The 24,374-nt window shown below is 38.3% G+C and overlaps 1 protein-coding gene across 1 annotated transcript; it reads left to right on the forward strand.

Moving 5' to 3' along the window:
• Window positions 1-369: 369 nt before the first annotated feature.
• Window positions 370-24,196, forward strand: ddx11 (DEAD/H (Asp-Glu-Ala-Asp/His) box helicase 11). The gene is made up of 26 exons (XM_084409455.1): window positions 370-808; window positions 896-1,105; window positions 1,901-1,987; window positions 2,995-3,131; window positions 3,200-3,251; window positions 3,344-3,451; window positions 6,523-6,610; window positions 6,736-6,944; window positions 7,021-7,173; window positions 10,565-10,611; window positions 11,127-11,206; window positions 11,286-11,327; window positions 11,427-11,494; window positions 14,581-14,619; window positions 14,702-14,822; window positions 16,211-16,339; window positions 16,424-16,536; window positions 16,713-16,785; window positions 16,870-16,973; window positions 20,013-20,162; window positions 20,234-20,302; window positions 21,242-21,342; window positions 21,711-21,795; window positions 21,877-21,952; window positions 22,196-22,350; window positions 23,947-24,196. The coding sequence occupies exons 1-26, from the start codon at window positions 680-682 to the stop codon at window positions 23,980-23,982; spliced, it is 2,661 nt and encodes an 886-aa protein (XP_084265581.1). The 5' UTR covers window positions 370-679; the 3' UTR covers window positions 23,983-24,196.
• Window positions 24,197-24,374: the final 178 nt, after the last annotated feature.

Consider the following 24,374-nt stretch of genomic DNA (forward strand, 5'->3'; position numbering starts at 1 on the left):
AATAAATTATGGCTAAATAGAAACAAAAAACAATCAAATGAAAAGAGCACATAAAAAATTACTGAAACTGAAAATATAGAAATAATTCAAAATATGAATAAATACTTTAACAGTATATAAATAATACAAAATGAACACTGACATAAATAAAACAATGCAATAAAACATAACATATACAATAAAAAATATTTAATAAACAGACGACTTTAAAAATTCTGATGTTTAAACAAAAGAATATTAGTTAGTGAAAATCAACGGAAGGCGTTCCAGAAAGGGTGAAAATCTCCCAAATCTGTTCTTGTCTCGGTTTTTATGAAGAGTGAAATTTGATGCGGGTCCCTAGCTTCTATGAAAATTTCCCTGGTTTTCATTGGCTAAAGCAGAAGACTGGCGCGTTTGTTCGAGGAAGTTTACGCTGTCAGAACGTGTTTTATTGTAATATGGATTAACGCGGTATTTCTTTATAGCCATTTGTGATTTCAGTGCAATTGCGAGGGAAAGCCGACAGATTTAGAGATGAACTTTAGATATTAACTTTTTGAACTTTGGGTTAAGTTGCGTTGACACTGTGAGGAGTTTATTGTCAGCGTGTAACTGGCCCAAATGCAGTGTTGATCTGTTGAGTTTATGTGGTGTTCAGTCTGTATTTTGGAATCTAACCTGATCCCGATTATATGATATGGAGAGCAAGAGCGGTCGGTTTCCTTTCCCCTTCCAGCCCTATCCTATTCAGGAGAGCTTCATGGAGGCACTTTACACTGCTCTTGATCAGGGGAAAATCGGTATATTCGAGAGTCCCACTGGCACGGTCAGTCTGCGCATTAGATCGGTTCATCTCACCATCTCAGTACAGATGACAGTGGATGTTTGAGCTTTCTTGTGTTTGATCCTGCAGGGAAAGTCTCTGAGTCTTATATGCGGAGCACTGACGTGGCTGAGAGACCAAGAGGAGGAGAAGAAACGAGAGGCTGCTAGACTTCTGGATAAACCGGAGGAGTGTGCCGCTGTGAAGGAGGAGAACAGCAACAGCCAACTATCAGAGCCAGACTGGGTGTCTGAGTTTGTGCAGAAGAAAGCAGAAAGAGACATGGTGAACAAGCTAAAGGTATGAGAACCTTTTACAGTTCATCAGCTCTTCAAGTCACGTGTTTCTAAGCAGGGGTTTTCAAACCGTGGGCTGTAAGGTAGAGCTAAGGGAAACCGTGAGAAAAAACTGAAATAATTATTCAATAAATAACTATTTTACAAATAAAATTACTAAAATTATTTTTACATTTGTTTAAAAATTGTATATATAATATATATATATATATATAGTCAAACCAATAATTATTCAGACAACAGATATATATATTTTTTTTTATTAGTGGGTGCAGGACACTATAGTTCATTTATGTAAGTGAGGATAGCAAAATAAAGTAAACTGTGACATATTATACCCCAAAATTCTTTATACAGTGGATTACCAGTCAAATGTATTTATAGACCAAAAATTATTCAGACACTTTGACCTGACCATGTTTTGCTTAAGTGTTTTTTCTTTAATTGCTAATGCGACATTTTTACACCACAGACTGAACAAAATTAAGCATTGCTTGGTAATTGGTTGACTTAAATTGGTATTATCTAATTGTGTACTTAAATTTAACAGCTGACAGCTATTTAACCAAATTCATTTGTGAGACAGTCTAACAGAAGGATGGCCAAAACCAGTGAAATATCAACTGATTTGATAACTCATCAATAATTTTATTACCATTTTCTAAACTATATATATATATATATCTAGCTGTCTTTCACGAGGATGATCATATATGCAAGTCCATGGTATCTAAAAGATTGAAAACCCCTGTATATAAAAATGTAAAATAAAATCATCCTTGTCCTCAATTTCATTCAGGATGAAGAGCTGAAACGGAAGAAGCGTGAGGAGAGACTGGAGATGATCCGACACAATGCCCAGCTCAGATATGATATGAAGAGAAAAGTGAGTGCATGAACAGTGGGATCTGAAAAGCCCTATTCGGACGGGACAAGTTTAACATGGAGAGGTGGGGTAAAGTAATAATTACCAGAGCTTCTCTGTGATTTTAGTCCCGTCTGAATGTGCCATCTCATTACAGACAATGTCAGTAAATATTACGGCGACTTTTACCTTCAGTAAAAAGGTCCGGAAAAATTACCTCAGGTAATACTAATCCCGTGCGAATAGACCTGCTGTAAATATGTATGTAAATATTCCGTCATTCCCTGTTTAAAAGTAGTTTTCCGCGGTTTTTCAAGTATGGAGATGCTTGAAAAAGCATTCAGTTGCGTTCTAGACGCTGGGACAAGTCTGTGGCAAAACTCAAGTGTTTCTCACATACCATTCAGATCAGAAAGAAGATCAAAAGCACTTGTTAGAGGCACGAAACATCTTTTAGCGTTAGGTAAGTGCCTTTTAGGAAGTGCAGCATCCCTGTCGAGGGTGAAGACATCACCCCAAAGAAAGATGGAGGTGTTTTAAAGGTAAATACTGCAGTGCACTGAGCCGCATTGACTCCACGAGGGAGGTGTGACTGGTAAATTACCTTTTAGTTAATTAATACATCGTTCAACCGAACATGACTCTTTTATATAAATATAGGTTATATGTGTTTGCGCAATTGATATCAGGAAGCAACGTAATACGCACATGATGACAGGAGTGACGGCGATGCGCAAATCGAGTTACTCCTCCCACTTCTGCTAGTTTTATTGAGATATCTTATCCCGTGCGAATTGGCCATTAATATTACAGACGTCCTGTGGTAAAATTGCATTACTCCATCTGCCCTTGTAAAGTTAATCCCATCCAAATAGGGCTAAAGACTGCAATCTGGGGTTTACCTGGAAATAAACAAAAGGTTTTAATGAAGTAAAAATAAATACATCAAGTTAGGATCTGCTTTATTTCAATTGCTCATATGGATATTTACCCAATTAAAGTCATGTTACTAATTGCACCTTTAACAGGCCAATGAAGATGATGAGGCTGTAAAATTACTGCAGCTCAGCAGAGAAGGGGTAGAGTCAGAGAGCCACGATCCAGAGGAGGAGAGGCTTATTGTAGCAGAATATGAGAGTGATGATGAGGCCACGCCAAAGAGCAGGTATTGATTGTGTTTGTGGATGAGTGTGTGTCTCCCAGCCTTGAGTTCTCATAGTGTTCCCTCTACAGGTTGTGTGATGATGACGACGATGAAGATCTAGAGGAGGATCATGTCACTAAGGTGCATGTTTAAACTGCATGTTTAAATCCACCCTGCATTGGTGAACAAGGTGTTTGTGCATGTTTAACAGTGTATTTGTTTTATATCTTAAGATTTATTACTGTAGCCGAACTCACTCTCAGCTGGCTCAGTTTGTGCACGAGGTACAGAAGAGTCCATACGGGGACACTGTCCACTTGGTTAACCTGGGCTCTAGACAGGTAAACATGCACCAGATTTATTCTTGCGATTACAGTTTGATTGATTTTTAAACGTTTATGCCATTATTGTATACACACACGACACTACCGTTCAAAAGTTTGGGGTCTGTGATATTTTATTTTATGTTTTGAAAAGAAGTCTCTAATGCTGCATTTATTTGCATATATTATTACAGTAAAAAACATACATTTTGTGAAACATTATTGCAATTTTTAATAACTGTTTTCTATGTTATAATATATTTAAAATGCGATTCATTTCTGTGATTTTAAGCTGAATTTTCAGCATCATTACTCCAGTCTTCAGGGTCACATGACCCTTAAGAAATCATTCTAATATGCTGATTTGATGCTCAAACATTTATTATTGTCAATGTTGAAAACAGTTGTGCTGCTTAATATTTTTGTGGAAACTGATGCATTTCTTTTTAGGATTTTTTGCTGAATTAAAAGTTCAAAAGAACTGCATTTATTTGAAATAGATTTTTTTTTTGTCTTGTGCGTTTCCATTACAGATTTGCGCAAAACTTTTGCGATTTTTATTTCTAAACGTTGACAAAAAACTCTTGCGAAATGGCGGCGTTTCCATTAACCGATGTTATGCGACTAAAACTTCATTTTTTCCTCTCACAATAAGTCATTCCAAAAATCATGGCAACGGACGTTGATTTTACGTATATCCCAGCCACTGCACTGGCCATTATTATTAATCAAAGTATGTGTGTTATCCAAGCATTAATGGTAAGGAAAGATTATACTTGGAGCGGCACGGTATCTGCTTCGAGGTCTTGATTGTGGCATTTCTTTGTGGTTTAGAATCCAGTATTCCTGTAATTCTTTTGTCCTTTATGAATTTAATGAAGAACTCTGTCTCATATTCTGTCCAAACATACAGCGTCATGTACATCAGGTGACTGTTAATGCGCAAAAACTGTTTTCATTGCAGTTTTGTGAAATATTCCTTTTTCGAATTTCCTGAAAAAACACCTCATGCGAGTGTAAAAACTTGCGATAAATGGGAGTTTTTGCAAAATTTACGTGTTTCCATTGGGCGTATTTTCAATTCGCAATTTCAATTTGCGCAATTTGAAGGGTAATGGAAACGTGGCTACTGTCACTTTTGATCAATTAAATGAATCCTTTCTGAAAAAAAGTATTAATTTCTTTCAAAAACAATTTACTGACCCCAAAAATTATAAACAGTAGTGTATAATGCTGCAATTATACTAATCAATATATTTAATATGATAAAAATCATTATAATAAAAACGAAATAATGAGTACCTATAACAAGGATTATGCTTTTACTTTTTTTTAAGGGATAGTTCACCCAAAAATGAAAATTCGGTCTTCAAGATTAGGGTTCAATTCTCACTATAAAGTAACTATTAAAGGGCACCTATTATGCAAAATTCACTTTTACATGGTGTTTGAACATAAATGTGTGTTGGCAGTGTGTGAGCAAAACCACCCTAGAATGATAAAAATCCACCCAGTGGTTTTTTTATAATCCCTATAAATCATAAGCGCTGTCTCAGAATGAGCTGTTCTAAGATTCTATGCAATGTGACGTAGAATTGCACAGGCCCCTCCCACGATGGTTGATTGACACTGCAGTTTGAGCATAGACCCGCCCTGAGTGAGCTGGACACAGAGTCTGACATTGTTCGACGCTTGAGCAGCTGTAGACAAGAATGTCTCCTAAGCGATTGAGGTGTGTTGTTGTTGGATGTCAGAATGAACATAGCAGTCTTCATTTACTCTCGTTGTTACTCGAGGATGGATCTGTACTGTTCGTGATTAAGCTTACACTCTCCGGAGCAACAGGCCTAACGTTACTGATCACGGCAGAAATGAAAGTGAGAGCGCGCACTTTATGACAGCTCATCCAGTCATTTTACGATATAAGGTTTACCAGTTTATTAAGCACCCACTGAAAAGGTGTGTATATATTTGTTTACTGTTAGTTGTAACGAGTGTTTTGTGTACTTCGCTGTGTATGTTGGTGATAATGAAAGGGAGAGAGAGAGAGTTTATGGATAAAGTCTTTAATGCGCACTTATATACTGTGTTTATTCGGCTCTTACAGTGATTTTCTGGAGTAAAACTAACGCTCATCTTTTGTGTGATGTACAATAAACTTCACTGAACTCATCAGTATATTTTGGTCATCATTCGGACGGGGTCTGCTACAGCAGGCTTGTATTAATAGTGGATAAAAGCAGATGACAAGTAAATTATAACCATAATTAAACTAAACTATACCTGTTCTATCTCCATACAGCATATATTCTCCGGCTCTGTGGGCATTATTGTCCGACTCCGAGTCGAAATGAACACCGCAACTGAGAGTTTCTGTTCTGATATTATCAGATGATATTGTCCTGGCTCTGACTGTGCGTTCACACCGGACGCGAATAGCTGAGCGCGAGCTCGTGAGGCTCCGCCCCCTGTGATGTGCAGCAGCAGTTAATTTGCATTTAAAGGGCACACACTAAAACAGCATGTTTTTCTGAGCTCCAAAAAATGACAATTGAAACATGCTGTAAAAAATGATCTGTTGGGTATTTTGAGCTAAAACTTCACATACACACTCTGGGGACATCAGAGACTTATTTTACATCTTGTGAAAAGAGTCATAATAGGTGCCCTTTAACTACTACATTTGCCACAATAAACGCCTAATTACTGCTTATTAATAGTTAGTAAGGTCGTTGTTAATTAAGTATTGGGTAGGATTAAGGGATGTAGAAAAAGGTCATGCAGAATAAGGCATTAATATGTGCTTTATAAGAACTAATAAACAGCCAATATCCTAGTAATATGCATGCTAATAAGCAACTAGTTAATTGTGAGAATTAGACCCAAAACTAAAGTGTTACAGAAAATTCTGTAATCATTTACTTAAATTTTTGGGCAAACTATCCATTTAACCTAAAATTTGTACATTTTGAAAATTTCTGAAGAAAATGAGTGCTGCTTGCCTGAGCAAAAGTCGCAGCTACAATGCTAGGCCAGTTCTCATCAATAAATTATTATGAAACAGATTATGTCATTTTTGCCCTTATTAGAACCTGTGCATTAATCCAGAGGTCATCCGGCTCAGAAACGTCCAAATGATGAACGACCGCTGTTTGGAAATGCAGAAAAACAAACATGGTCAGAAACATAAACACACAATCTCAGCCAATTCAAGCCTAGTGTCATTGCTATTTCAAAAGCCCCAGTGATTACATAATCTGGAGAGAATGACATAATGAGGAAGTTCTGACCTCCATCTGCAGAGAAACGAGAGAAAGCACCAGACTTGGAGCCGAAACGGCGTCGTGGTGATGCCAAGGCGACGTGTGCCTTCTCGGGTTTTGAGAATTTGATGGCGATGAGGGATGAAGTGCTGGTGAAGGTGCGAGACGTGGAGCAGCTCCTACAGCACGGCCGAGAAACACACACGTGTCCTTACTACAGCACACGGATGGCCATACCTGCAGCTCAGGTACACACATACCCACTGGAATACACTCTTATTAATATAAAACTGTGTGCATTCAGCCTTTCTCTCTTTTTCTCAGGTGGTGGTATTGCCGTATCAGTCGTTGCTCCATGCTTCCGCCCGCAAAGCGACAGGGATCAAACTAAAGGATCAGATTGTCATTATAGATGAGGCTCATAATCTGACTGACACCATCTCAGCCATACACAGTACAGAAATCAGTGGAGCACAGGTACATGCATGCACAAACTCACTGATCTGATCTAGAGAACTCAAGACTAGTTAAAGGTAGGGTAGGTCATTTCGGAGAGGCTAGCAATAGCAAGCTGACTTTGAAAGCATAAGATCCAGCTGTCTGAGCGTCTACAAAGCCACGCCTCCTTCAAAACACATGAACACAACTCACATAGTAGAGTCTGCTAAGCCTAAGCGTCATGAGAGATGGCACTAAACTACCTCATGTCTCAAAGCACATAACGTTACAATAATAATGGGTCTCATTCACTAAGAATGCGTCCACACAAATTTGTGTGAAATGAGCGTACAAACGATTTTAAGATCAAATCATGATTCATAATTTTTTTCACACACGTATGCAAAAACAGGGTGGCCGCGGGTCCTTAAAAAGTCTTAAAATGTCTTAAATAAAGTTTTCCTAATAAAAGGCCTTAAAAAGTATTAAAATGTCTTAAATTCAGATTTGATAGGTCTTAAATATTTCTGGTCACGTTACCGCTAAAATTTCTCCAGTCTGACGGACCTAATGTCCGTCAAATAACCAGTGAAGCATCGAATCGCGAGAATGATTCAGATTTTATTACATAAACAGCTATTGATAATGATAATGTAGGCTTTTTCTTGTAACGCTGTTTTGTTATTTCAAATGTAGGCGCGTTGCGCGTGGCAAGCGCGCTCATAATGTAGAAGAGTACGCTCACAATGCGCGACCACAACATTGCCCAACATCAAATGGCAAACGTAATGCAAGCGGAACGAAACTGCTCGTTATTGTGTGGTTGAAGGACCGTTTTTCAGTTTGGACCAGTGCAGCGCGAGCCGATCGTGATCATGCGACACTGTTACTACACAGCGCTAATAAGAGATGCAGTAAAGAAAGCATTTTAATTCGCCACAGAACAGAAGTAATAACATCGCTGCGAGATCTAGTGAGACGCATTCATATTTCTCCGTTATTAACGGATCAAACAGCGCTGACGTGGAAACCAGGAAGAAACATTGTGCCATGAATGAACTATCCAGTGTCCACAGATCAGTAACATTCACCATGGATTTACTGTAGTAACACTAACTGCAACCATGGACGTTTGGTTAATAGTAGGCTATAATGCCTTCAAGTAACATTACGTCGGTTTTATTTTGACATTATGAATACAATTGCTGCCCTCAAATGTTAATCTGAACTAAAATAATCCTTTGTTTATAACTACTACAATATGACATTTCATTTTTTCCAAGGAGCTGTTTTGTTTTATATGCTCCTAAGAAGAGTAAATTGTAGCTCTAGAATTGCTCAAAGTAAAAAAAAAAAAATCATACTTTATGATGTTAGTTTTAATATAAAAAAGCATAAAAAATTTAAATCAAGGAAATTTCTCTGGCATTTATTTCTTTATGCTGTATCAAAAACGTACCGAACCGAACCATGACACAAGTGTATCGTATCGAACTGAACCGTGAATTTTGTGAACCGTTACACCCCTAATATATACGCATGTAATATAATGTGTATTTCCATCACAGGTTTGGTCTTAAATTTCATTCAAAGTGGCATTAAAAAGGTCTTAAAAAGTCTTAAATTTAACTTGTTCATATCTGTAGACACCCTGAAAAAGCACTTTGTACGGCCTTATAATCGTGTAAAGAAGTTATATTTCATCCTAACACGACTATAATTATATTGAAGTGTGTTCATAAAATTCTATAATAAAATCATTAAATAATACAATTTAATTTAATCTTAAATACATTTCATCATATAGGCTACAGTAAAAGAGTAAGAAAAGCTGCGTTCTAGCTTCAGCTGCGAGGTTTCTCTGAATAACGCAGATATACACGTATGTACAGCTGGCTAATGAGAGGTCTGTAATCTGGGTCTGTATAAAAGGTGTTTATTGTGAGAACTGGTGAGAACAGCACACTTGGCATTACTCGAGGATCGGGCGAGAGTGCGTCTGCAAACAGCGGCAAGTTTGACGAGACACAGGGGTGACGAAAGGTTGCGAGGAAAGCGGGTGTGGAAAGCCCATATATGGAGATGGTTTGGGCGTGTTTTATGCAAATGACTAACCTTGTGCACTCGGCCGTTCATTTAGAATACGCCGAATTCACTAACATCAAAACGATGTTAAAGGGATAGTTCACTTTGAAATTAATTTTTGATATGGTTTAGCTTACCTCAAGGGCATCCAAGATGTAGGTGTCTTTGTTTCCGCAGTAGTTTCAATTTTGATATTTTTAGGTCAAACCGTTCTTGTCTGTCAGTCATTTCATGCAGGTCTATGGTCACTGGCTCAAAACACAAGCACAGAGTCCAAATTAAAACAATTCCCCACGTCCAAATGAAACAATTCCCCATCATAAGTACACATTGATGGCCTAAGACACGAAACGAGCGGTTTGTGTGAGAAAACGAACAGTATTTATATCGTTGTTATCTCTTGAAAACAGCACACGTCCAAATGATCTGACGGCGCGGGCGGGTATAGATATATACATAGATGTCGCCTTGGCTACGGTTTCGTTCCAATGAACTGCAGTAGCCAAGGCGACACTAGATGTCGCTTGGCTACGGTTTCGTTCCAATGAACTGCAGTAGCCAAGGCGACATCTATGTATATATCTATACCCGCCCGCGCCGTCAGATCATTTGGACGTGTGCTGTTTTCAAGAGATAACAACGATATAAATACTGTTCGTTTTCTCACACAAACCGCTCGTTTCGTGTCTTAGGCCATCAATGTGTACTTATGATGGGGAATTGTTTCATTTGGACGTGGGGAATTGTTTTAATTTGGACTCTGTGCTTGTGTTTTGAGCCAGTGACCATAGACCTGCATTATATGACTGACAGACAAGAACGGTTTGACCTAAAAATATCAAAATTGAAACTACTGCGGAAACAAAGACACCTACATCTTGGATGCCCTTGAGGTAAGCTAAAACATATCAAAAATTAATTTCAAAGTGAACTATCCCTTTAAGAACAAATTCATCTGGGTACGTATAACGTCACGGGTTGCCAACTCGTAAGTGCGGTTACGACATGGCGTGAACGCAGCATAAGCTTGTTGTTTTGGTTCAGGAGGAACTGTAAAAGGAGGCTGCTGTTTGTTTGCGGCACTTGGTGGCTTTCTGTCTACAACTTTGAATAGCCTTACAGAACGTGCTGATGGCTTGGATGTCTTTTTGGGCCGAATGCAATGATTGGACGCACATTTTTTGGTCCGGAGACAACCATAGAAGATGTACATGTTTTAATATTTAGAACACTTCTATTATTGATTGCTATCAGGATGTGAAGAGATTTTCAACCAGAATAACAAAAGCGTTTATAAAAAAATGCCTACCCTACCTTTAACTAATGTGCATTTCTTATGTTTCAGCTCTGCAGGGCTCATTCACAGCTCTCTCAGTACTGTGAGCGCTACAGGTAAAAAACACATTTCAAACATTTTGTACATTCTGTTGCAAACCTATATTACTTTTTTCTTCTGTGGAACACAAAAGGAGAACTTTTGAAGAATGTTCGCACACTGAAAATGAATGGGACTAATGTTGTTGAGCACCAAAATGTTTTTTTCTCTTATGCTCACAAGACTGCATTTATTTGATAAAAAATATAGTAACAAAAACCAGTATTATTGTGAAATATTATTACAGTTGATAAGAACTGCTTTCTATGTATATATATTTTAAACTGTAATTTATTCCTGTGATGCAAAGCTGAATTTTCAGCATCATTACTCCAGTCTTCAGTGTCACATGATCCTTCAGAAATCATTCTAATATGTTGATTTTCTGCTCAAGAAACATTATGCTGTGGAGCTAAAAAAACACACACACACACAAAAGTACTGAAATTGAAGTCAGCTAGAGGAATGTTTTTAAACATCAGATATTATCTTTATGATTTACTGTACATGTCGTTGTGTCGGATGGCTGCAGAAGTCGGCTGAAGGCGAAAAATCTGATGTACATCAAACAGATCCTCTTTGTGCTGGAGGGGCTTGTGCGAACACTCGGAGGTAAGTTGTTTTGTTTGTGTATTATCTTGTTCATCTGGTTTTATCTAGCTGATTTATTGCTGTCATTTCCTGTGAACAGGTAAAGTGGGTCAGAATCCGAACACTCAGTCCTGCCAAACAGGTAAACAAGCACAACATGCATAGAAACTTTTTCTTTTTTCCTCCTTCATGAAGTATTTCTAAAAATGTTCTTTTGGTTTTTAATTTCTTTACACAACAGGAAGTGAGCTGCTGACTATCAACGACTTCCTGTTTAAGGCTCAAGTTGATAACATAAACCTTTTTAAGGTATTACTCCTACTCTTGTGTTATTATAGTATTATTTACAGTGATGGGAATAACGGCGTTATAAATAAACGGCGTTACTAACGGCGTTATTTTTGTCAGTAACGAGTAATCAAACTAATTACTGTTTCCTCCGTTACAACGCCGTTGCCGTTACTGTCGGCGTTAATGCGGCGTTAATTGAGCTCACTGAAGCGGTTTTCATCCGAGTAGGCTCTCTCTGTGTGTGTGTTTATGAGGCGCCGGACTGGACAAAAGCGAGGCGAATGCCGCGAGCCAGCGCGCTCGACAGTGCGCGAGAGAGACCGAGTATGTCCGAGAACGCGCTCGACAGTGCGCGAGAGAGACCGAGTATGTCCGAGAACGCGCTCGACAGTGCGCGAGAGAGACCGAGTGTGTCCGAGAACGCGCTCGACAGTGCGCGACAGAGACCGAGTGTGTCCGAGAACGCGCTCGACAGTGCGCGACAGAGACCGAATGTGTCCGAGCAACGAGCATAAATACTTTATTTATAAATAAATTACACATTTCAGCATTAGAATAATCTCTGTAGTATATTGGTAGCATATGCAATGTTTTAATTAGTTTATATAGCCTAACATAAACTCCAAAATAACCTGCAGGGAACGTTCAAACATGGCTATTTGTTTGACCGGTTGTTGTGCGGCAAACACGACTAGAATTTGGCTAACCTCTGATAATGACGTTCTCTGTAGGTTATAAAAATAAAGCCCCAAAAGATTATATTTTATTATTATTATTTATGTTGGTACATTGTTCATTATTATATTGAGAGCACTTTTTGTTAAACTTAATATTGTGAGGAAGAAAATACTTCAAGTAGGCAATACAGTCTACCAGTTGTAAAGGTGTGTGAGTTTTATCATTTTAATGATATGCACTAGTGTATGTGTATAGGCTATATTTTCTATTACTATTTATTTATTTTTGGTACATTTCTTAAGAAGCATGTTCTATTTAGTGTCCATTTAATTCATTTAACATTTCATATTGGGGGTATCCAAGAAATTTCTTATATTTAAACTTTTTTTTTTTTTTTTTTTAAGTAACGCAATAGTTACTTTCCCTGGTAATTAGTTACTTTTGTAATGATGTAATTCAGTTACTAACGCAGTTACTTTTTTTGAGAAGTAACTAGTAACTATAACTAATTACTTTTTTAAAGTAACTTACCCAACACTGATTATTTATGTACTATTATAATATTTATTAATATTTTGAACTAGGTTTTATTTTTAACTCTAGTAATTTTGTTATGTGCTTTTGTCATTAAAGGGGTCATATAATGCCATTTTTGTACAAGCTAATATGATTCTTTAGGGTCTAAATTAAAAGTTTGTAATATACTTTAAAGGTGCATTGCGCAACATTTCATGTTAAAAATACCCGTTTTTCTAACCCATACATGCTTAAACAATTGCCTGATGGGCTGAATGAGCCCTTCTATGATCACTGCGATTGCCTCTATAATCCTGTACAGTAAAATAAATAAGAGGGATTCGGGTCGGAATCGACTGGGCGTGACGTCATGCGCGTTCACGCTCACCTGGCTATGTCTGGCAGGTTTGTGTATTCGCCGCCATTATCCGCATCAGCGAAGACAACTCAAGCGACTTTTGCAAAAGTAGAAGATGGATTCAAAGAGACCGGCTTCTAGTTCATCCCAAACCCCAACGCAAACTCCATGTAACCGCGTGCACAACTCTGGTTGCAGTTTCGCGTGTCGCCAGAAGGGGGCATAGTTCTGCAAAAACTCAGAGACTTGCGCAATGCACCTTTAATTAAAAATTCTCATTAGTATTGTAAGAAAACACTAATTTTACCTCAGCTTTGTTTTCAGCACGCCGTTTAAGTGCATGTGTCTTTAAATGATAATGAGCTTTGCTCACCCCGCCCCTCTGTTCTGTGGGCGTTTTGCCTCAACAACACACGTGGAGTGTTGCCTTGACAACAGTTGAGGGTATATTTTGAAGAATGGCAGCAGGAGTCTCTGAGGACACTGTGCAACCGTATCAATTTGAACCGGAGTCGGAAAACAGGACGTTTCTGAATGGTTGGTTAACGTAATGTCACTTTGATCTATCTTTGTATGTACTGGCAGGGTAGAGTAGTGAGATACGAACGCTATGTGTTTACTGATGTATACGTTAGTTCATTGACAGATTGATGTTACAGCTAATGGTCATTAAAAACTTTATTTTTTTCGGTAAATGTAACCTTAGGCTTGTCCGTGATGCGTAACGTTATCTATGCAGTGTTAGGTACAACTGTCAGGGCTGAAGCACTAACATTTTACTGATCTGTTTAAAAAATAACCAGTCTGTGAGACTATGACAGGCATTAGGCACATAAACAACACATACTCAGACAGGAGCTAATACCTTTTTCAATGTTTTCGTTTATAAAGCAGTCTGGTGAAATGATTCGTGCAAACATGAAAGCATTGACGTTGAACGTGGGGAATATTCCCTTCGAAAACAAAACTCAGCCACTGCGTCTTCAGCGGTTCAGATTTAGGAACATCAAAATGACTGCTGTGTTCCTTATTACACCCAAAAACAGAACACCACAATCGCTTAGACGCCATTCTGCTCATAGACAGTGCTCCAGCGTATCAACAATGCGGACTATGATGACAGCTTGCTCAGGGCGGGTCTGTGTTGAAACGCTGCTGTCAATCAACAATCGTGGGAGGGGCGTCCGACCGTGTGACGTCACAAGGTCGAACGGCTTGATTTGAGACAGGGGAAAACATATAAGAAGATTAAAAAAAAAAACACTGGATGGATTTTTATAATTTTATGATGGTTGTGTACAGGCACTGCCAACACACATTTCAGTACAATCAACTTGTAAAAGTGCATGTACCATTATATGACCCCTTTAAGTTTTTCATCTTACATTGATATTTTATTTTTGATTCGTTTCAGTTAACAAAAACAAATTTTAATAGTTTTAAACTAAACTTAATAACATCACTGCAACAACTTCATTGGCACATTCTGGAAACAAAAACATGTTATTATTAATAATATTAATTTGACATTGGTTTAATCTGTCTTTTGAAGGTTCAGAAATATTTCGAGAAGAGCATGATCAGCCGAAAGGTCAGTACGAGAACACATTTATGAATTTATTTTAACAAGTGTACATAAACACACACACTGATGATCTGTGTCCTGTGTGTAGCTGTGTGGATTTGTGGAAAAATATGAAGGCAGCGGTGTACAAACACACTCGAAGAACAAAGAGAACCGTCGTATAGAAGGACTCGGACGTTTCCTGCAGACGCTTCAGAATAAACCTACAGGTACAATCTGGTCTCAGTAAACATTTAGGCTGTGTTCACACTTGTCAGGTTTGGTTCGATTAAAACGAACTCTGGTGCGATTGCTCTGTTAGTAAGTTTCATTTGAATAAGTGTGAACGCTGAACCCTGGTGCACCGAGGCCGAGACCGCTGAAGTGGACCGAGACCGCTGAACTCTGGTGTTTTTTTTTTTTTTTTTTTTTTGCTTTGTATCTTTAGGTTTGGTGTTAAAGGGGTCATATAATGGTACATGCACTTTTACAAGTTGATTGTACTGAAATGTGTGTTGGCAGGGCCTGTACACAACCATCATAAAATGAAAAAAATCCATCCAGTGTTTTTTTTTTAAATCTTCTTGTATGTTTTCCCCCCCATCTCAAATCAAGCCGTTCGACCTAGTGACGTCACACGGTCGGACGCCCCCTCACGATTGTTGATTGACAGCAGCGTTTCAACACAGACCCGCCCTCGCTCGTGAGCGAGCTGTCTGTCATCATAGTCCGCACGTCATTGTTGATATGCTGGAGCACTGTCTATGAGCAGAATGAACACAGCAGTAATTTTCATGTTCCTAAATCCGAACCGCTGAAGACGCAGTGGCTGAGTTTTGTTTTCGAAGGGAATATTCCCCACGATCAACGTCAATGCTTTCATGTTTGCGCGAATCATTTCACACACCAGACTGCTTTACAAACGAGGGTCAGTATAAAGCTGGTTTTGCTAAGAAGCTGCTCCTGAAAAAAGGATCGGTACCAACTATTCGTGTTCCTGCTGCACCTCCAGAAGAAGAAGTGAGTGTAACGTTTTATTAACCTTTATATTAATCTTTGCAAATCGCTTGCTGCACGCTTCACGATGAATGCGGATATTTTTACACTCAGAGTACATTACGGCATGTTTTCTATGTACGACGTTCTCAATATAATTCATAATCCCACGTTTATAATGAACAACGCGTTATGGTTATTGTGTTATTGTGTTACAAACGCTGTACGCACAGAACAGAGGGGCGGGGTGAGCAAAGCTCATTATCATTTAAAGACACATGCACTTAAACGGCGTGCTGAAAACAACTGTTTTTGACCAGGTAAAATGAGTGTTTTCTTACAATACTAATGAGAATTTTTAATTAAAGTATATTACAAACTTTTAATTTAGACCCTAAAGAATCATATTAGCTTGTACAAAAATGGCATTATATGACCCCTTTAAAAGTGACAGTGTGAACTCTAAGCGAACCAGGACTAAATGTATCATTGTCTTTTTTGGTCTGGACCAAAAGAACCAAACTACAAGCGTAAACACACCGTTAGTTCCTCATTATACATCCTGGTGTTGGAGGAGAAGAAGCACTCAGACAATGTAAAACCTGTATTTTTGATGTTCTAGATGTTTTAGAGCAACAGGTGGCAGTAGAGGACAACCCAATCATGGCTTCTCCAATGATGCTGGTTGAAAGTTTCCTGTTTGCCCTCACTAACGCTAACAAAGACGGACGAGTCGTGATACAAAGGCAGGGTTAGTGGGGTATTTGATCACCTGCACACAGATACACATGAATTTGTCTCACAAATAAAAACATTTTCTCCCTTCTTTCTCCAGCATGTCTTTCCCAGAGCAGTGTGAAGTTTCTCTTGCTGAATGCCGCAGTTCACTTCGCACAGATCGTCCAGGAGTGCAGGGCTGTGATCATCGCCGGGGGAACCATGCAACCCGTCAGTACACACACACACACACACACACACACACTCATGCTCACAGACAGACTATTGGAGACAGTGACACAGCTGTCTCACTTACATAACCTTAAACTAACACATTAAAGATTCTCAGTGTTAGGAATATCACTCTGAAAGCAAGACTGTTTTTTTTTTATGGTAATGTTTTGCAGGTTGCTGATTTCAAAGAGCAGCTTCTGTTTTCCGCAGGGGTCACAGAAGACCGTATTTTAGAGTTCTCATGTGGTGAGTTTACGTTATTGTGCTCATTTCTTCTTACCCTTTGCAATGTTGCTTATTATGTGTGTAACTGTTGCATAACGGCTTCAGGTCATGTCATACCCCCTGAGAACATCCTACCCATAATCCTTTGCGCCGGCCCCTCAGGACAACAGTTGGAGTTCACTTTTCAAACTAGAGACACTCCGCAGATGGTAAAACTTACATGTGCAAACCAAAAATACCACAGATGGTTGCATGCAAACACAAAAATCGCCTTGTTTTTAATTATGGCCACAAAATACACATAAATATGGTGACCAGGAGGGGACATGTTTGGGTCTCTTAGTTTTGTCATTGCCACAAAATAATATAGCCTAGACCTACGAGAAAACATTTTTATCTATCCCATCCCACAGTCTTTTAAATCCATTCACTGATGGCTTTTTTTTTTTTCATTTTTTTTTTTCATTCTTCTTATTAATATATTTTAATAAAACATTTTATTATTATTATTGGTTAGGCCTATCTTTTTATAATTATTATGTAGGCTATGGGATGTAACGGATCAAATTACTCACGGTTCGGTTTTATCAGGGTTTTAGGGTCACCGTTTCAGTACGGTTCGGTAGATGCTATGTTCAGGGAAAAAAGGATTACTGTCAGATAAAATAATCAAACTACAAGCAACGGCTTGTAATAAATAAATACATACAATAGAGTAAAGATACTAGTAAAATCAGCTGTGCTTTTAAGGTTTTTCAGGTACAGAAATTGAAAAGAGTAATCAAATGTATTCAAATGTAAAACAACATTGCATCTAATCTTCACTGTATCTTCACTTAAAGATGAATCATTATTAAAGTTTTAAAAGCTACTCAGTCAAGAGCAGTGAGTGATTTCCTTGTCTTTTGTTTTTTGATTAACATTAAAAACACAGGCTGCTGTCACTTTAAGACATAATGCACAAATCCAAAATACTGACTGACAAACAAGATTTTTCATTTGAATAGATTTAAAAGACTTGAGATGAATAAAAATGTTTTTTTTTTTGTAGCTTAAATATTCTTTTAACAATATACCCTCGGTTTCACAGACAAGGCTTAAGCTAGTCCCAGACTAAAATGCATTATTGAGCTGTTTTAACTGAAAGCAACTTGCACTGTCATATTTTAAAATATTTCAGTGCCATTGCTTTGTCTCATGTTTGTTTTTTTACTAAGGCACGTTTATAACAGCTACTTAAATGCCCTAATTGAACCAAGGACAAATCCTGGCTTAATCTGTCTGTGAAATCGCGCCATAGCCTAATAATACTAAATTATTCAAACTTTATTCAAATGCTGTCATGGGCACAAACCTAATTATACATTTGTAATTGAAAACAGACACTCATTTATCATCACATGCTGGCGTAGCCTACACAAATACAGTCATAAAGTCCAAACTTGATTGGCATAATGGGGCATTTACAAACGTAATTTTACGCAACATAATATACAGACATTTATTAATACATTAATTAGGTAAAGAGATACATGAATTTAAGGGGAAAGTAAAGCAAATACATAACAATGAATATACAAATATAACCAATATTAGTAATACTGATACTACTACTAATAATAATAATATACAAAATAATAAATAAAAATAAATGATTTGTGAACGGATTTAAAATACTGTGGGATGGATAACATTTTTTCTTGTTGGGATATTTTATTTTATGTTCTTACATATTCTTTTAACATTTATTGATAATGACAAACTTCATTTGAATGCTGTCTAGGCAACATTGTGCACAATATAATATAGGCTAATAGTATAAAATAGGTTAAAATAATCCTTTCTAAATTCAAAATAAATATTAATTTATTAATTTACATTTCTGCTAATCACAGGTTGCTATGGTTATGCAGGTTTGTTTGCTCATTAAACTCGTAAACACAAGAAAAAATGTCGTTCCCTCAACATAGGATCTCAAGGCCGCGACTTCACATCACATGGAACATTTTATCACGTTCCAGTGAGTTAATATGTCGTGGCCAAGACAAAACTAAGAAAACCGAACATGTCTTCTTTGTTATGATCAGTGTTGGGGGGATTACAAGAAACGTGTAATCGTAATCTGATTACTTTTTCAAGTAACGAGTAATGCAAAAGTAATGCAATGCATTACTTTCCATAAAAGTAACTATATTACGGAGCCCCCCTAGTCCCACTTTGTCAAAAAAAAAAAAGTATAACTATCTTGTGGCCTCAAGATAGTAACTCGTGGCCTCAAGATAGTAACTCGTGGCCTCAAGATAGTAACTCGTGGCCACAAGATAGTAACTCGTGGCCTCAAGATAGTAACTCGTGGCCTCAAGATAGTAACTCGTGGCCTCAAGATAGTAACTCGTGGCCTCAAGATAGTAACTCGTGGCCTCAAGATAGTATCTCGTGGCCTCAAGATAGTATCTCGTGGCCTCAAGATAGTAACTCGTGGCCTCAAGATAGTAACTCGTGGCCACAAGATAGTAACTCGTGGCCTCAAGATAGTATCTCGTGGCCTCAAGATAGTATCTCGTAGCCTCAAGATAGTAACTCGTGGCCTCAAGATAGTAACTCGTGGCCTCAAGATAGTAACTCGTGGCCTCAAGATAGTATCTCGTGGCCTCAAGATAGTAACTCGTGGCCACAAGATAGTAACTCGTGGCCTCAAGATAGTAACTCGTGGCCTCAAGATAGTAACTCGTGGCCTCAAGATAGTATCTCGTGGCCTCAAGATAGTAACTCGTGGCCTCAAGATAGTATCTCGTGGCCTCAAGATAGTAACTCGTTGCCTCAAGATAGTAACTCGTGGCCTCCAGATAGTATCTCGTGGCCTCAAGATAGTAACTCGTGGCCTCAAGATACTAACTCGTGGCCTCAAGATATTAACTCGTGGCCTTGCTATCTTGAGGCCACGAGATAGTATCTTGAGGCCACGAGTTACTATCTTGAGGCCACGAGTTACTAGTTACTATCTTGAGGCCATGAGATAGTTATAATACATTTTTTTGACAAAGTGGGACTAGGGGGGCTCTGTACTATGTAACGTAATAAGCTACTTTTTTAGGGAGTAATGCAATATTGTAACGCATTACTTTCCGCAACATTGGTTATGATTTAATTTTCAAACAAAATAATTCTGTATAATCAATGATAGATTGAAAAAACAGAAATAACAAAAATATGTTCAGCATGATCTTTATACCCGTTTCCTATATCAGATGGAGGAGACAGGCCGTGTTCTATCAAACCTCTGTAACATAGTGCCGGGGGGCGTAGTCTGTTTCTTCCCCTCCTATGAATATGAGAAGAGGATTCTGGGATACTGGGAGAGCACTGGTGTCCTCCAGCGGCTGCAGTCTAAGAAGAAGGTACACATTCGGCAACACTACCATGCAAAGTCAGTTTATGCTCGAGTTAAGATGCTCTCTGTGTGTTTCAGATTTTCCAGGAGCCGAAAAAAGCCAGTCAGGTTGAGCAAGTGCTCACTGACTATTCCAAGTGTATACAGGTGTGTTAGTATGTGAAAATTACTATACTTATATTACACGCAAACACTACTGTGCCTCATGCAGTAAACCAGAACAGATCTATTTATATCTACAGTAAATGTAATACAGATTGTTTCAAAAGCAGCATCACATGAATTAAAGGGTTAGTTCACCCAAAAATGAAAATTCTGTCAGTGATTACTCACCCTCACTTACCTCACTTTCGTTCATCTTCGGAACACAAATTAAGATATTTTTGATGAAATCTGAGAGCTGGATCACTCCTCCATAGGCTTCTAGGTAATCGATATGCCATCCCAGAAAAGTTAGTAAAGACATCGTTAAAATAGTCAAAGTGACTACAGTGGCTCAACCTTAAGTTTATCAAGCGACAAGAATACTTTTTATGCGCAAATACAAAACAAAAATAATGACTTTATTCAACTATTCATTTTCTTCTGTGTGGGCCTCTGAGCGAGTTCACGTAGTGTAATAGCGCAGCGCTTCTGGGTTGTATGTCAGAACGTAGGCTCACGCATCACACACATGACCAGCGTCGGCCAATAGTGAGCCTACATGCACACAAAAAGTATTCTGGGCCGGCAAGTTTCAATAATATAGAAGCCTATGAAGGAGTGAGACAGCTCTCAGATTTAATCAAAAATATCTTAATTTGTGTTCCGAAGATGAACGAAAGTCTTACGGGGTTGGAACAACATGAGGGTGAGTAATTACTGACAGAATTAAACACAGACAACTGTGTCATTATTCAGCTCAGTTTAATTCAATGTTGTTTCCATTTAGTTCATTAACTGTCAATGTTGGTGCGGGTTCAAATTTTATTCTCATCCAATAGTGACTGAAGTAAAATCGATAATATTGATCCATATTAATTGTCTTTCAAACCATTTTTATAGTGTTTTTTTTTTTATAGTGTAAAATGGTTTTTATTCATGCAGCGCTGCAGTAATGCCGGAAGTGGCCAGACGGGGGCGCTGCTGTTCTCTGTAGTCGGAGGGAAGATGAGTGAAGGAATCAACTTCTCTGATGACCTTGGCAGGTGAGTACTTGCACTATATTCCAATAGAAAACCATACTATTGCAGTATGTATCTACCTTATTTTAAACGTCATTTTCACAACGTGAATGGCTTTTATTCGAAAGTACATATTACGACTTTTTTTTTCACGTTTCTAAAACGTTACATTATTTGTTACATTTTCTGTTTATATTTATTATTTTTAAAACGCAACATTACCTAATTGAAACCAAAATACAATGTTATGAAAATTTCTAAAATTTGTGTTTGCAACAAAGCAGTACATTAAAAATGATTGAACATAGAAATGAGGCCTATGCCAAATATCATCTATGAAAGCATGTTCTTATTTAATCGTTAAATGAAACAGCTTTTTGGGATGTGTTTAGATGTATCGTTATGGTTGGAATGCCGTATCCCAACATAAAGTCGCCAGAGCTGCAGGAGAAGATGGCTTACCTGGACAAGCACATGGTGAGACGTCCTACGGGATGGTGCAGATGTGAACTTGCAAAAACTAATCAGCCATTTATAACTCTCCCCCTTCTGTTTCAGCCTCACGTTAGTGGTAAAAGTCCCGGGAAGGCTTTGGTTGAGGGTCTGTGCATGAAAGCTGTCAATCAATCTATTGGTGGGTGGAGCCACATACTCAAGACCCCCTGTGATTCAATGCTGTGTTTCACAAAGGGCAAACTAATGCAGTTTGTTTAAACACATTGTCTGAACTAAGAATAGCATACTAATAGCATTTTATTAACAATTCAGCTATTAAGACAATGCAATCTGCCATTTAACAGTTTAAGATGTTTAGTAACTGATAAAGCAGAGTAAGGCACAATTTAACACATTTGTTTCTGACTTCCTGCCCCTCCAGGTCGTGCGATCCGTCACCGCGGCGATTACGCATGCATAGCGTTGTGCGACCATCGGTACGCCCGATCAGGCACGCTGCAGAAACTTCCCCAGTGGATTCGTTCCAGCACGCACACGCACACAACGTTTGGTCCCGCCTTCGCCAGCGTCAGGAGGGTAAGCATACTCCATATTGTGCAGTATGTAGTGTGTATATATATATATATATATATATATATAGCCTACTTTTTTTTTAAATTGACTGGTGATCTGAAGGTTGCGGGTTCGATTCTCAATACCAGCAGGAAATGACTGAGGAGCCCTTGAGAAAAGCACCTAACCCCCAATTTTAGTGTAAAAATGTCTTAACTTTTGCCAGACATAACAAATATTAAGCCAACAAATGATTCAAAAATGCAGTTGATATCACTAAGTCACAGTGGAAATGGAAGGTCAAGTCAAGCACATTGCAATGTGGGATACCATGTGCTCTGTTTTATACTGTAGCTCATCCAGGAATTCCATTCACACGATGTACCGTATGCATCAGGGATGCGATTTTTCCATATTTAAATGGATTTCTGTATTTTATGAGATTTAAAGGAACACGCTGACTTTTTGGGACTTTAGCTTATTCACCCTATCCCCCAGAGTTAGATAAGTCCATACATACCCTTTTCATCTCCATGCGTGCTGTAACTCTGTCTGACGCACCCACCGCTAGCCTAGCTTAGCACAAAGACTGGAGGTAAACAAATAACAAGGTCACATGAGACACAGCCATCTTCTAACCGTATACATACTGGGAACTATATTCTCAGAAGGCGAAGCACTGCTACTTGGGCGGAGTGATTTGCTCGCAGCGCCTGAGAAGCCCCGTGGTGAGGAGCAGAGAGTTCGCTCAGAGTTGGAGTAAATCACTCCGCAGAAGTAGCAGTGCTTCGCCTTCTGAGAATATAGTTCCCAGTATGTATACGTTTAGAAGATGGCTGTCTCTCATGTGACCTTGTTATTCGTACACGCTGTGACTATACAAATCACAACATAGGAAAATGTTGGCGTTATTTTGTCACTTATTGGGAGCAGTATGCTAGCTGGAGCCGTTTACCTCCAGTCTTTGTGCTAAACTAGGCTAGCGGTGGGTGCGTCAGAGAGTTACGGCACGCACGGAGATGAAAAGGGCTTATTTAACTGGGGGATACGGTGAATAAGCTAAAGTCCCAAAAAGTCGGCGTGTTCCTTTAAGTTCCCCTAGTGGTTTTCCATCAAAAATAAAAACAAAATGACAAGACAGTTGAAAGCAAAGACAGTTATAAATAAATCAAGACAGTCATAAATATAAGTATTGCTATTTTACTGTTATTATTATTCAATATTTGTATTTTATTTTACAGTACAATAGTAGTAATATTTCTTTGATTTGTTTAATTTGTACAATTTAAATAATAAAATAAATTTTTATTATTATAATAATTATAGTCATATTGAATAGGTGAATTTGTCCTTAGCTGATCACTTGCCTCATGCATACCACATTGAGCTTTATTTCTAAATTAGCAGGTAGGATGCCAATCTCGTAGAGTGCGATAGACAGGAGCGCGTGAAGTGCAATTGAGTGTCTCTCCAGCTGTGCGCTGTTTTAATGAGACAGACGTTCTCCAGCTGTGTTCTCTGTAAGCACGCCTGTTCTAATGACAGGAAGCGGAGGATGACAGGATGAGAAGGATTTGTTAGCAGTATGCTCTCCGTCTGATCCTTTATTTGGTTCCGCAGTTTTTCCTGGAGAAGCGTCAGAGACCGCCACTCTGAGGCCATCGACTCGACAGCGTGTAAAAGTACTCCGGTGCGTCCTGCATTATGAATGTTTGTTTGATTATTCTGGCCTTGTGAATTATTGAGTTCTGCCACTTCTGTCCTCGTGTGTTTTTTTTGGGTTCAGTTCTTGAACTTCATTGAAATAAAGCTCATTTTTACAAAACCAAAATGTGAAGCCAACAGACTGATTCATATGGGCTAAAACAATCGTAGTAGATTAGAGTTTATTTTTCTGTACTAAAGCTACAAATGTTTTAGTGCATGTAAAACAGTTTTTATATACATTCTTTTCTTCCTTAATGGAATATAATTCACCATCAACTTCATTGTCACCTTGTTTTGAATGTGCATGAGAAGTGAAAAATGTTCATCAAAAAGTGTGATTA

The sequence above is a fragment of the Rutilus rutilus genome (assembly GCF_951802725.1).
Source record: "Rutilus rutilus genome assembly, chromosome: 5".
NCBI lineage: Eukaryota > Metazoa > Chordata > Actinopteri > Cypriniformes > Leuciscidae > Rutilus > Rutilus rutilus.

Excerpts from the sequence above, each read along its gene's own strand:
- ddx11 (XM_084409455.1), top strand. The coding sequence starts at position 680 with ATGGAGAGCAAGAGCGGTCGGTTTCCTTTCCCCTTCCAGCCCTATCCT. Across the intron at positions 3,252-3,343 it reads AGGAGGATCATGTCACTAAG|ATTTATTACTGTAGCCGAAC; the intron begins GTGCATGTTTAA and ends TTATATCTTAAG. Across the intron at positions 21,796-21,876 it reads CTTACCTGGACAAGCACATG|CCTCACGTTAGTGGTAAAAG; the intron begins GTGAGACGTCCT and ends CTTCTGTTTCAG.